This window comes from Vicia villosa, linkage group LG5 (assembly GCF_029867415.1).
Source record: "Vicia villosa cultivar HV-30 ecotype Madison, WI linkage group LG5, Vvil1.0, whole genome shotgun sequence".
NCBI classification, from domain to species: Eukaryota; Viridiplantae; Streptophyta; class Magnoliopsida; order Fabales; family Fabaceae; genus Vicia; species Vicia villosa.
In genome coordinates, this window is record NC_081184.1 from 91230723 (window position 1) to 91243337 (window position 12615).

The following is a 12615-nucleotide window of genomic DNA, read 5'->3' on the forward strand; positions in this document are numbered from 1 at the left end:
AGTAGGGGCTTAATGCTCGGTAACAGTATATTAGCCTGAGTGGCAAGAGGTCATTAGTGGGAGCTAAATGCTCGATGACGACAGCCTGCGGGCTTCCTGAGTGGAATAAAGTCCCAGCATAATGCTTGGCAGGTGTATTTGTCATAATGACAAGGAGGAGTTTTACTCCGGATTTGGTACCACATGCATACGCATAGTCGAGTCTCATTCATCATCGTCAGTCTTTATAATTTATGTTATCATTCATGTACCGCATTACTTATATATTGACTGTGGTTGACTTATTGGATTATCTTGTTATATGATTCTTAATGATATTTGTGGGCATTACTATATTGATCATGCTTTCATTATGAATTATATTCTCACCCTTCTGCCTTAATGTTACCTACTCGTGGGTAATGTGCAGGTGATCCGCAAGTGTAGGTGCTCTCTTTGTAGTCGTCCGTTTTGGTGTCGTCCGCTCGTGATACGTAACACCTAGGGGGGGATCGAACACTTATTTTGTAGATAATGCTTATAGGATCCTTTTGATGTATATTTGATCCTTTAGATGCATTCGTATTATGTATTTTGGATACCTTCTCATACGGTGTATTTTGGAGGAATGTTGTGGATATTTTGTTTACCGATGCATATATATAAGTATGAATACATTCAGATGTTTATGAGTATCCGTCCTCTTTGATTATTTGTGTTACGCATCTTTTGCGAGTATGTTATGTTTGGTTATGTGGTTACTTAAGTGTAACGCCCTAATTGTTTTTATGAATTTAATTTATATACTCTGATATTTGTACCTATATGCCTGGGTAGAATTTAATTTCATATTTTCATCCTTTTGGATGTGTCTGTTTCATTCTGAATACTAAAGATCATCTTGGTAAGTTTGATTCTAAGGCACAAAAATGTTTCCTTCTTGGATATTCTGAACGCTCTAAAGGCTACAGAGTATACAACACTGAAACATTGGTTGTAGAAGAATCAATCAATATCAGATTTGATGATAAGCTTGGTCTTGAAAAGCCAAAGCAGTTTGAGAATTTTGTAGATATAGATATTGATATATCAGAAGCTGAAGAACCAAGAAGCAAAGTTTCAGAAGCTGAAAATCTCAGAAGCAAAGAATCAGAAGATCATGTTGCTGCATCTTTAGAGAATCTCAGAATTTCTGAAGAGCCAACAGTCAGAAGATCTTCTAGACTCACCTTAGCTCACTCAGAAGATGTGATCCTTGGAAAGAAAGATGATCCTATCAGAACAAGAGCATTCCTTAAGAACAATGCAGAATGTCAAGTAGGTCTTGTTTCTTTGATCGAGCCAACTTCTGTTGATCAAGCTCTAGAAGATCCAGACTGGATAATTACCATGCAAGAAGAACTTAATCAGTTTACAAGGAATGATGTATGGGATCTTGTTCCTAGACCAAAAGGATTAAACATCATTGGTACAAAGTGGGTTTTCAGAAACAAGCTTAGTGAGAAGGGAGAAGTGGTAAGAAACAAAGCCAGACTGGTGGCTCAGGGTTATAGTCAGCAAGAAGGCATTGACTATACAGAAACCTTTGCACCAGTGGCCAGGTTAGAATCTATTCGCTTATTAATTTCTTTTGCCACTCAACATAACATCACTCTCTATCAGATGGATGTTAAGAGTGTCTTCTTAAATGGCTATATAGATGAGGAAGTCTATGTCCACCAACCTCCTGGTTTTGAAGACTCTAAGTATCCAGAACATGTTTTCAAACTAAAGAAATCATTGTATGGGCTGAAGCGAGCTCCTAGAGCTTGGTATGAAAGATTAAGTTCTTTCCTTCTGAACAATGGTTTCACCAGAGGACAAGTGGATACTACTCTCTTCTGTAAAACATCTAAGAAGGACATTTTAATTTGTCAAATTTATGTTGATGATATTATTTTTGGAACATCTAATGCTTCACTTGGAAAGGAGTTTTCTAAGTCTATGCAGGCTGAATTTGAAATGAGTATGATGGGAGAACTCAAGTATTTTCTTGGTATTCAAATCAATCGAACTTCTGATGGAACATATGTTCATCAAACGAAGTATGTGAAAGAACTTCTGAAGAAGTTTAATCTTTCTGAAAGCAAAGAAGCCAAAACTCCTATGCATCCAACGTGTGTTCTAGGTAAGGATGAGGTAAGTAAGAAGGTAGATCGGAAGTTGTACAGAGGTATGATTGGATCTCTTCTATATTTAACTGCTTCTAGACCTGACATTTTATTTAGTGTTTGTTTGTGCGCTAGATTCCAATCAGATCCCAAAGAATCTCACTTAACTGCTGTTAAGAGAATTCTGAGGTATCTGAAAGGTACTACTAATGTTGGTTTAGTCTACAGAAGATCTAAAGAATACAACTTAGTAGGATTTTGTGATGCTGACTATGCTGGAGATAGAATTGAAAGGAAGAGTACTTCTGGAAGTTGTCAATTTCTAGGAAGTCACCTGATCTCCTGGTATAACAAGAAGCAAGCTACCATTGCCCTCTCAATAATAGAAGCAGAATATGTTGCTGCTGCTGGTTGTAGCACACAAATGCTCTGGATGAAGAGTCAGCTAGAAGATTATCAAATATATGAGAGTAACATTCCTATCTTCTGTGATAATACTTCTGCCATATGTTTATCTAAGAATCCTATCTTACATTCCAAAGCTAAACATATTGAGATTAAACATCATTTCATTAGGGACTATGTTCAGAAGGGTGTTCTCTCTTTAAACTTTGTGGATACAGACCATCAATGGGATGATATCTTTACAAAACCCCTTGCTGAAGATAGGTTTAAGTTCATTCTGAAGAATATCAGTATGGATTTATGTCCAGAATGAGAAGATGAGAAGGTCTTACGTATGGCTAAGTTCTGAAATGTGTTGGGATTATGTTTTCATAAGAAGTTCTGATATTGATCAATTAGAAGTTCTGATTCTGTTAACGTTTCATTATCTAAGTTGATTCAGAATCTCTTTTAAAGTAAAACAGCTGTCACCAGTTTTCCAGAAAATGAACACGTGTTCACTATTTTTGGACAAGCATGCGTGCAGTTGAGGAGACGCCGCCCTAGGTAACTGTGCAAATCATTTCATTTTGTCACTTTATCTCTCCTAACGTCATATCTCATTAAATGCAAATTGATGTCATGTTTTTCTGTAATCATTTCACTTAAACCATATTGCATTTATTATTTTCTTGTACCCAACCTTTTATATACTCCTCTTCATCTTCATTTCATCTTTTTCACTCTCTCTCTTCATTTGTCTCTCTCTTTCTTTTTGCATTCAACGCATAAACCCTAGTTTGTGTCTGCATCTAAGCATTTCACCATGAATCCTTCGTCAAGTTCTTCAAGCCAAGCAGAAGTTTCTTCCACTCATCTGGTTTTCAGCAAGCATGGGTATGCTCCATTGAAGACCTGTTCCATTCCACCATCAGAAATGGAAGTTCTTTGTGAATCTTCAGTGGATTTTGAAAATCTGAAAGTACAAGGTTTCAAACCCGAAGCAAAGACAATGGCTCAAGGCTGGTCAAACTACCTTGATAGATTGGTTGGACCAATTTATCCTGCTCTTGTGAAAGATTTATGGGCTCATGCAACGGTTATCCCAACTGCAATCATCTCCTTCGTGTTAGGGCATGAAGTTGTGATAACTGAAAAGTTGATAAGAAAGCTGTACAACCTGGATGATGAAGAAGGATGTACTGGTCCTCTTCATGGCAGAGATTGTTGTTTGGAGACCTAAGTATCCAGTTCTGACTGGAGACTTCAAGTCACTGTTTAACTTTCTGAGGGAAAATCCTTCTGAGGAGGACCCCAATTTGGTCATTCCAGAAGTTGTTGATCCTCCAGAAGTTGAAGGTCCTTCTGCTTCAAGGAATCTTGCTGCCATTCTTCAAGCACTTGAGAATGGAGATTCTGATCTTCCTGCTCCAGAATATGAAGAAGATGCTTCTATGGGAGAAGCTGATGCTGAAGATCATCCTGCTGAGACTATTCCTGTTGAGGAAAATCATGATGATGATCTGACAATGGAAGCTGCAGTTGAGATTGCTGTCCCTCTGAACAGAAGTTGTGAAGCTTCTTCTGGTGAACCCTCTCTTCTGGTGAAGACTCTAGAGGTTATTCAGAAGAATCAGGCTGAGCTAGCTTCTCGTATGGACAAGCAAGATGACATCAATGTTGAGTTCCGCTCATTCATGGAGAGGCAGACTGAGAGCAATGCTGGGATTCATGACATGCTGGCCAAGATTATGTCTAAGCTAGGGTCGTCTTAGTCCTTTGTGTCTTAGTTGTTTCTTTGTTTCTTGCATCTGTCTTCTATGCATCTTCCTTGTACCTTCTGATAATTCTCTTTTGCAATCAATGAAAATTATCTTCTTTTCTCTCATATTGTTTTGTTTTTCATCTGAATCTTTTGTGTTTTTGATGTTATGACAAAAAGGGGGAGAAAATGTGATAAATGATCTGATTTATATTATCAGTTGCTGGGAGAAAGTCTCCATATTTCTAACAAGAATTTGCAAGTTCTGTGTCTTTAAGTGTTTTGCAGGATTGAAGACAATCTTAAAAGCTCAACATGAGAAGCAAAGACATGGGGAAAAACAATTCTGTATGGAAACAAGCTCATGGAAATTGAAGCAAGCTGAGTGCTATGAAGCTTCAAGATCAGAAGCAAGAAGGAAGAATGTTATGATCTTCTGATGATAGAATATGCTCTAACTCATTCTTATTCCTTACATGTTCTGATGCATGTTTTTGTTCTAAATATGCTCTGAAACATTATTGTTTATGCTCTGACACATATTATATGTTCTGATACATATTTTATGTTCTGATTCATTCATGCTCTGACTTTTGTCGTGTAGTTTGTTCTGTAACATTTCAGGATGTAGAGATGCTCTGATGATGCTCTGGTACATTCAACAATGTTCTGATACAATCTAGCATGCAATGGTTCAAGAAGAAATTCAAGCTCTGAAGTTGTCCTATGGAAGCAAGAAGCAGAAGTTATGAATGTTCTGAAGATCTAAGCATATGTGATTGTCTCAACTGAAATGGAAAATACTCAGGGAAGTCCTTTATTTATAAATTTCTTCCAGTATTTATTTCAGGGGGAGATTATTTATCTCAGGGGGAGATTGTTAATCTCAGGGGAAGACATATTCACACACTATGTTTATATGCTTATGCTATAACTGTGTAATTGTCTTTAACCGTCTGATATTCTGATTGCAAATTCATATCATTTATATATGTTTTTGTCATCATCAAAAAAGGGGAGATTGTTAGAACAAGATTTGTTCTGATCAATATTCTTAGTTTTGATGATAACAATGTATATGAATTTTGTATGAGATAATGCGGTACTCTAATCCTATGCAATTTCCATTTCAGGAATCACTTAAAGAGTATGCACAAAATCAGCGCAAGAAGCACTGACTCAGAAGGTTCAGCATGCAACATCAGAACATGGTATGGCAAGACATCAGAAGATGGTCAAGCAGAATCAGAACATGGTCTATGGAAGCATCAGAAGGACTTGAGATCAGAAGCAGAAGCACTGAAGTTCTCATGGTATCACGCTAAGAAGCACTTCAAGGTCAGAAGACAAGAAGATGCTCTGCACCAAGCTGTTTGACTCTGATGATATTCAAACGTAGTTTACACAAACATCAGATCAGAAGCAAGTACAAGATGGCAGGCTACGCTAACTGACAAAAGGAACGTTAGTAGCTATTAAAGGCAACGTCAGTAGACACACCGAAAGCAAGGCTCGAGGTAGTTGACTTAAGAGTGAAACATTAAATGCAATGTTGTACGGAATACGCAAAGCATTAAATGCTCCCAATGGTCATCTTCTCAAACGCCTATAAATAGAAGTTCTGATGAGAAGCTGAATACAACACTTGCGCAAATATACAGAAACGCTGTCAAATTCAAAAAGCTCTCAAACTTCATCTTCAACCTCACTACATTGCTGTTGTAATATATTAGTGAGATTAAGCTTAAACTTAAGAGAAAATCACAGTTGTGATAATAGCTTTTTAAGAAGCATTGTAACTCTTAAAAGAATTTGTTTACATTAATTTGTAAGAACTAGAGTGATCAGGTTGTTGATCAGAATACTCTAGAAAGTCTTAGAGGGTATCTAAGCAGTTTGTTCCTAGAGTGATCAGGTTGTGATCAGTATACTCTAGAAGACTTAGAAGTTGTCTAAGTGGAAAACCATTGTAATCTTGTGTGATTAGTGGATTAAATCCTCAGGTGAGGTAAATCACTCCAAGGGGGTGGACTGGAGTAGTTTAGTTAACAACGAACCAGGATAAAAATCATTGTGCAAATAGTTTTTATCTTACAAGTTTTAAAGATACACTTATTCAAACCCCCCCTTTCTAAGTGTTTTTCTATCCTTCAAATCCATCATGATTGTGGTCCGATTTCAGCAAAGTAAATCTTTGTTTGTTTTGCTTCACTTTTAGTCAAAATGTGTAAACACTGAAGAGTTGTCTAGTTAATATGATTTAATTGAAGTTGAGACTTTCCACAATAATCTTGATTTCATATCTAAAATGTTACAAAACATGAAGTTTTAATTGAAAAATGTAATAAAAACAATATAAAGACTTATTGAAAATAATTGTATGGCCTGTTGTGACATAATCTAACTTGTTATAACATATAAGTTAGAGTTAGTTAGATGTTTGTTATTAGTTGGTTACTTCATACACAAGTAATCTACTTGTTGTATATATGTTCATCAGTCGATACTTTACATTAAATCAATTCACACACACTCACATTTCAACTCTCAATTGCATTTTTCTCACAATCATAGTGCAACTGTGTGTACTAACAAATTGGTATCCATAGCTCTTAGGTTCGTTGCAAAGATTTTGTGATTCTATGGCGGTGACGTACAATTGTTTCAACGATGAATGGAAGCTGTGGCATTCCATATTCTCTTTCCACTTTTGATGGCAAGAACGGGGACCGTTGAAACAAGCATATGAGGTCTCTATTTGGCTTTCAAATTTTACAAATATTCTAAAATAACTCAAAAAGTCAAAAACTTATCGATTAAATAGAATTTTGAATTTGATGAAATGTGTTGATAGTTGATGTTGACAATGTCGGTCAAACTCGGAAAAAAATGCACTATTGGAGAAGTTTGATTTTTGGGGTTGAGAGAGTAGTTGAGAGAGTATGAGTTGAAGAAGAGAAAAGTGAAGAATGATGGAAGGGAAAAGTCTGGCACGAATCTAACATAAAATGCTTCCATAAATGCATCTACGGACATTTCCATATGTGCATCTACAGAACAAAACAACGTTTAATAAAAAAAGTGCTTCCAGAAATGCATCTAACTGGAAAATATTTTTGCCAATTTGAAAGTGTGTGAGAGATCCATGGGGTGTAGTTAGAAATTCTCATAACTTTAACCAATTTTACTATAAAAAAAATGCACCAATTTTATTTTCCAATTATCTAATTAACCGCTTTTTAATCTTTTTAATAAAAAAAAGAAACATTCAAAAGATAAAAAGCATATTAAGTTAGAGAAACCACGCATTGAAATTTTGAACATAAATTATTCATTACAAAATTTAACAATTTCCATATATTATCACCAAGAACCAGATCTATACTAAGCTGCTCAAAATGCAAGAACCAGAATCTAGTCTAGTAGAATAAACACATTAACCAGATCATGCGTGCTTTCGTCCATTCTTCGGATTCTTCAATTTGCAGCATAACATTTTCGTCATCATATAACAATAGAAAGAAACTCTAACCATAATCTTTTACCCTCATGAATGGAAGATTAAGCAAGTTGACAGAGAGCAAGTAATTCAACAAAGAGATTATATAACTGCTACAAATATACTATAGTGCCCGGTCCATGTTGTCTTCACCTCAGCAATGCAACTCAATCCATTATTCCCTAACAGAAGGAAAAAACATAAAATCAGAAAATGAAAGAGCCTCAGCAATGTAACTCAAACCATTATTTTCTATCAGAAGAAAAAAAAACATAAAATCAGAAAATGACAGAGAAGCGGGAAATATTCCGTAACCCATAATTATACTTCCATGGTCAGTTAGGGAAAAATTCAAACATGAAAGTAAAAATAATATATTACATTGCACAGTATGCACACTAATTATTTCACAAAGCTGGGAATGACATGAACTGTGATCAACCCCATAGATTACTACTGATACATTAGGGAAAACACACTCGAGGGAAACAAGAGGGTGCCTGAGAGAGTTTAACTTTGGTAGGATAATCACAACAGGGTTTTCCAATATTTTTAAAATTGAGGCACAAGCTGTGTAAATTCATTTATCAAATTTATCCAACGGTGAACACAAATAACAAGTTCAAGTACACAAAACTGTGCTTGCTTTTATCAATTGTCATGCATTAACTTAATAGACAATTAAGGCAAACAAAGCAAAAATCAGATTATCTAATTTCATAACATAATACTACAACAACAACAAAGCTGTTAATGTTCTATCCAAAATCATGTTTCTATCCAAGCTGTTAATCTCGAAACCTTTCTTAATAACTTCTCTTATAGTTTTTCTAGGCCTTCCTTTACCTCTAGCTATTTGACTCCTTGTCATCTGATCTATTCTCCTTACCACGGAATCTACAGGTCTTTTCTCTAGATGCCCAAACTACTTAAGTCTATTTTCCACCATCTTTTTCTACTGTAGGTGCTAACCCCAAAACACTCTCTCTAGTATTGTCATTTCTAATTTTATCATATCTAGTCTTATCACACATCCAACGCAACATCCACATCTTTTTGCTATAGTAATTACATAAATTAACCCATAAAAGCAACTTGCTTAATAAGATGAATTCTGATTATAAAGCACAACAAACATATAAAGTCTCATGACTCACACTCTAGCCACCTGTTTAGTCCATAACTCCAGATTGCAGTTCTGGATAGCAAACAAAAGTATTGCCTTTCAGTTATTTATTAGTAAGCTTATCTAATTTCTATAGATGGGCTGAAGAAAACTATTATTGTCTAATTAATGGGATATGGTTACAACTTGACATGATTGTTGATCATAAATATCAGGAGAGGATCTCTGAGCCTCAACATGGATTATGACAGATTAGAGCCCATTGTTTACGCCTCAACATGGATTATGACAGATTACACCCCATTGTTTACATTCACCATTCAAAGCTATTTAGTATTTACCGTATATGGAAATGCTGTAATCGTACATGCCTAGTGGGTTTCTCTTCCTATTTACCATATATGGAAATGCTGTAGTCGTAAATGCCTAGTTGGTTTCTCTTCCTATTTACCATACATGGAAATGCTGCCACTTGGTGCAATCGGGATAACTGAACTACAATTACAGCTAAATAACCTATGCAAGCAAATAACCAACTGTTGTTGCCTCATGCGGAAGGACTACTTCCCGCGCCATAGCAAACCATGGTTCGAACCCTCACCGAGAGATAATTTTTAAAAAACACTCGTCAAACATGATTTTCTCCAACCAGAAAAGAAAAATCCACATACAATTGCAACAATAACACCAAATCTAATAAAAGAAAGAAGCAAAACATTTGAATTAAAAAAACCAAGATGCACACATACCACTTAATAAGAGATCCAAAAAGAAAGTGCTGCATAATGGGAACCTTCTCCAACACTTCAGCTTTATACATCTTAAGCAAACCACTATTAACCTTCTTCCAATTAGGCACCCCACTAATATCATCCAACATAGGTGAATGCTCGGCAAAATGACCCTTCTTCACCTTCATAATAAAACTAATCCCAGCAAGATAAAAATATTCATGCGAGAAATTATCCAATATATCCCTATTATGAATCGATTTCGGCTTCATATACTTATGATCAATCAACTGCGAAGAACCAAATATAAACGGCAAAAAGTGATAATCATCAAGCCCCCAAACACCATGTGACCCTGCAGGTTCCAAACAATACACCATTTGCAACTTTCTCATCAAATCAAGATACCTCACAAACACTCTGCTTACTATAGCAGGGTAGTCCTCTTCTCTGATCACCCCCAACCTCGCCAAGCAATACAGCCATGCCGCGAAATTCGTCTCGTGCCCGGTACCGTAATCAATTCGGCTCGAGTTCCCGAAGCAATCGGAGAAATACGGAACAAGTTCAACCGCTGCCGGTTGGAGATCCTTCGGAAGGAACTTAAACATGAGGGATTCACCGGAAGTGACAAGGCGTTCGTGCCAGGTTCGGTAAGCAATGTTACCGTAACGCGCAGCTTGTTGAGCCGGTGGAATTTCATCGATCCATTGAATTAGGGTTTCGAGAATGGAGACGATGGTGTTGATGGTCTCGGATTGGTGACAAGGATCGGAGATTTTCCGACCGCGGATGGATTCGGAAAGCGCGACGACGAATCCGACGAAGTTTTTACCGGACTCGGAGTCGTGAAGTTTGCGAATGTCGTCGGGGGATTGGATACGTTTGATCGGGATTTGGAATTGGTAAGGCGGTGAAACTACGGGGACGTGTTGGGCTTGTGGAACTGGGGAAAGGATGATTGCGCGCTGTGAGTGAGGGTCCGGTGGGATCGCCGGAGCACGGATGGGACGGTAAGTTGGTGGTGGAGATATTTCTGAGAAGGCGGGTGATACTGGCGGTGGTGGGAATGTTGTGGGACCACCGCACTTGCAGCAGGTTCCGGAGGTGGGTGGTGATTGGGTTCCGGTGGAGTTTGGAGTGTTGCAGTCTTGGTGGTGGTGGTGTGATTCTTCCATGTTTGGTTGCTGTAGAATGGAATGAGAAGTGTGAGATAGTGGAAGAGGAAGAAGGAAAATCGAAGTGTGATTGTGTGATTGTTTATGGGCCTGCAGTTTATAATTTGGGCCTTTTGTTGGGTTTCAGCTTTTTAAAGAAATTTTTACCACATATCCCATCATTTATCCCTTACCCCTGCATTATATTATATTTGACCAAAATGTTCATGTTTAAAGAGTTTATTTGATCTAATTTTTTCTTTTTCCCTCATTACACATTTACCAAGTTCTTTGGTACACAATCATCAAACCGAAAATCATTTAGTAAGTTATCCGGTATTTGAAATCCACTAGAAATCTTTGAAAAAGTTATTCGATCCTTGAATTGCACCAAACGTCTTTTATAAAGTTATTGGGTTAAGTGAAAAACAACATTGAATATCTTTCAACATAGTTTTCCAATTGGATGCAATTTTTAGCCACCAGATATCTTTGATAAAGATTTTCAATTTGATTTTTTAATTCTTAATGTGTTTTTTTCTGCAGTAGATGTTGGTGTGGGACGGAACGCTCAAGAGCCAATGGTTGACAAGGAAGATTATGTAGGTAGATCTACATCTGCTCTATAGATGTTAGGATTTTCAAGAGGGTTGTATGATACGTCTCTTCTGGTAAGTACGAGCATCGTGTTGCTCGATATATATGATTCGGCGAGGCAAGTAAATGTCAATCATTTTATTTGAATAAATTGTAATTTTAATTATATATTTTATGATATAAACTTTAAATTATTTTCAGGAGAGAGGTCTGAAGAAAGAACTCAAGATTGTTGGACACGAGAACACCCTTATAGGATGGGTTCCTCGTTGTATATCCCCTGAGATACAAAGGTGGTTGAGTGACTATGGTTTATCTTCACTCTAAAGAACTAGTTTGTCGAGGATAGACCAAAACTTGGTATCAGCATTTGCAGAGAGATGGCATCCAGAGATATTGTCATTTTACATGTCATTGGTGAGATGAGCATTACACTAAACTATATTTCTTGATTGATTCACCTTCCGATTAGGGACAAGTTTTGAGCCCTTTCAAGTCTCGTTGAAGAAGATGTTGTTTGTAGTAACTCGATAAAATATGCATCTAAAATCACATAATTAAGTTGTTATACTGGTACAAAACACACAATAATAGCGATACAATTACATAAGTACACATGTATTTGCTTACATTACAAGATATGCTCAAACTGATACAAAATGTAATTTTAGAACATCATAATAAAATACAGCGGAAATATATCAAAACACGCCAAAGTGAAGTATTCACGCAAGCCTCCTCAAGTCATCTTGGCTTTACTTTTGGTTACTGAATGATCACCTATAAATATTATAACCAAAGGAGTGAAAATAAACTATCTCAGTGGAGTTCTTCTATCTTAGGAGTCCTCTCATCCATTGGTTAAATAAATTATCTATTATTCTAGCAGTATTAATTCTTACGGGATTTCATACACCCATGGATACCCGAGATCATCTTGGTATTATGCGAGGATACTTTTTTCGCCTATAGCTCTTACAACCAATGTATACCATACTAGCAAATGAGGGTTGAGGTATATGGTTACACTTACGAGCAAAGCGTATAAGTAGTCATCCTTTACACATATTTCTAATGTTGATCGTGTCAGCACCGTTCGTAGTAAATGAATTAGATCTTGGAAGGATGATTGTGTCTACACCGTTCGTGATGATAGAATTAGATCTTTGAATGTTGATCGTGTCAGCACCGTTCATAGTAACTGAAATAGATCTTGGAAGGACAATCGTG

The 12615-nt window shown here is 36.7% G+C and overlaps 1 protein-coding gene across 1 annotated transcript; it reads right to left on the minus strand.

Annotated features, from left to right (window-relative positions):
- Window positions 1-7583: 7583 nt before the first annotated feature.
- Window positions 7584-10867, minus strand: LOC131601841 (uncharacterized). The gene is made up of 2 exons (XM_058873741.1): window positions 9650-10867; window positions 7584-7956 (listed from the first exon to the last, which is right to left on the minus strand). The coding sequence occupies exons 1-2, from the start codon at window positions 10807-10809 to the stop codon at window positions 7950-7952; spliced, it is 1167 nt and encodes a 388-aa protein (XP_058729724.1). The 5' UTR covers window positions 10810-10867; the 3' UTR covers window positions 7584-7949.
- Between the last annotated feature and the right edge of the window lie 1748 nt (window positions 10868-12615).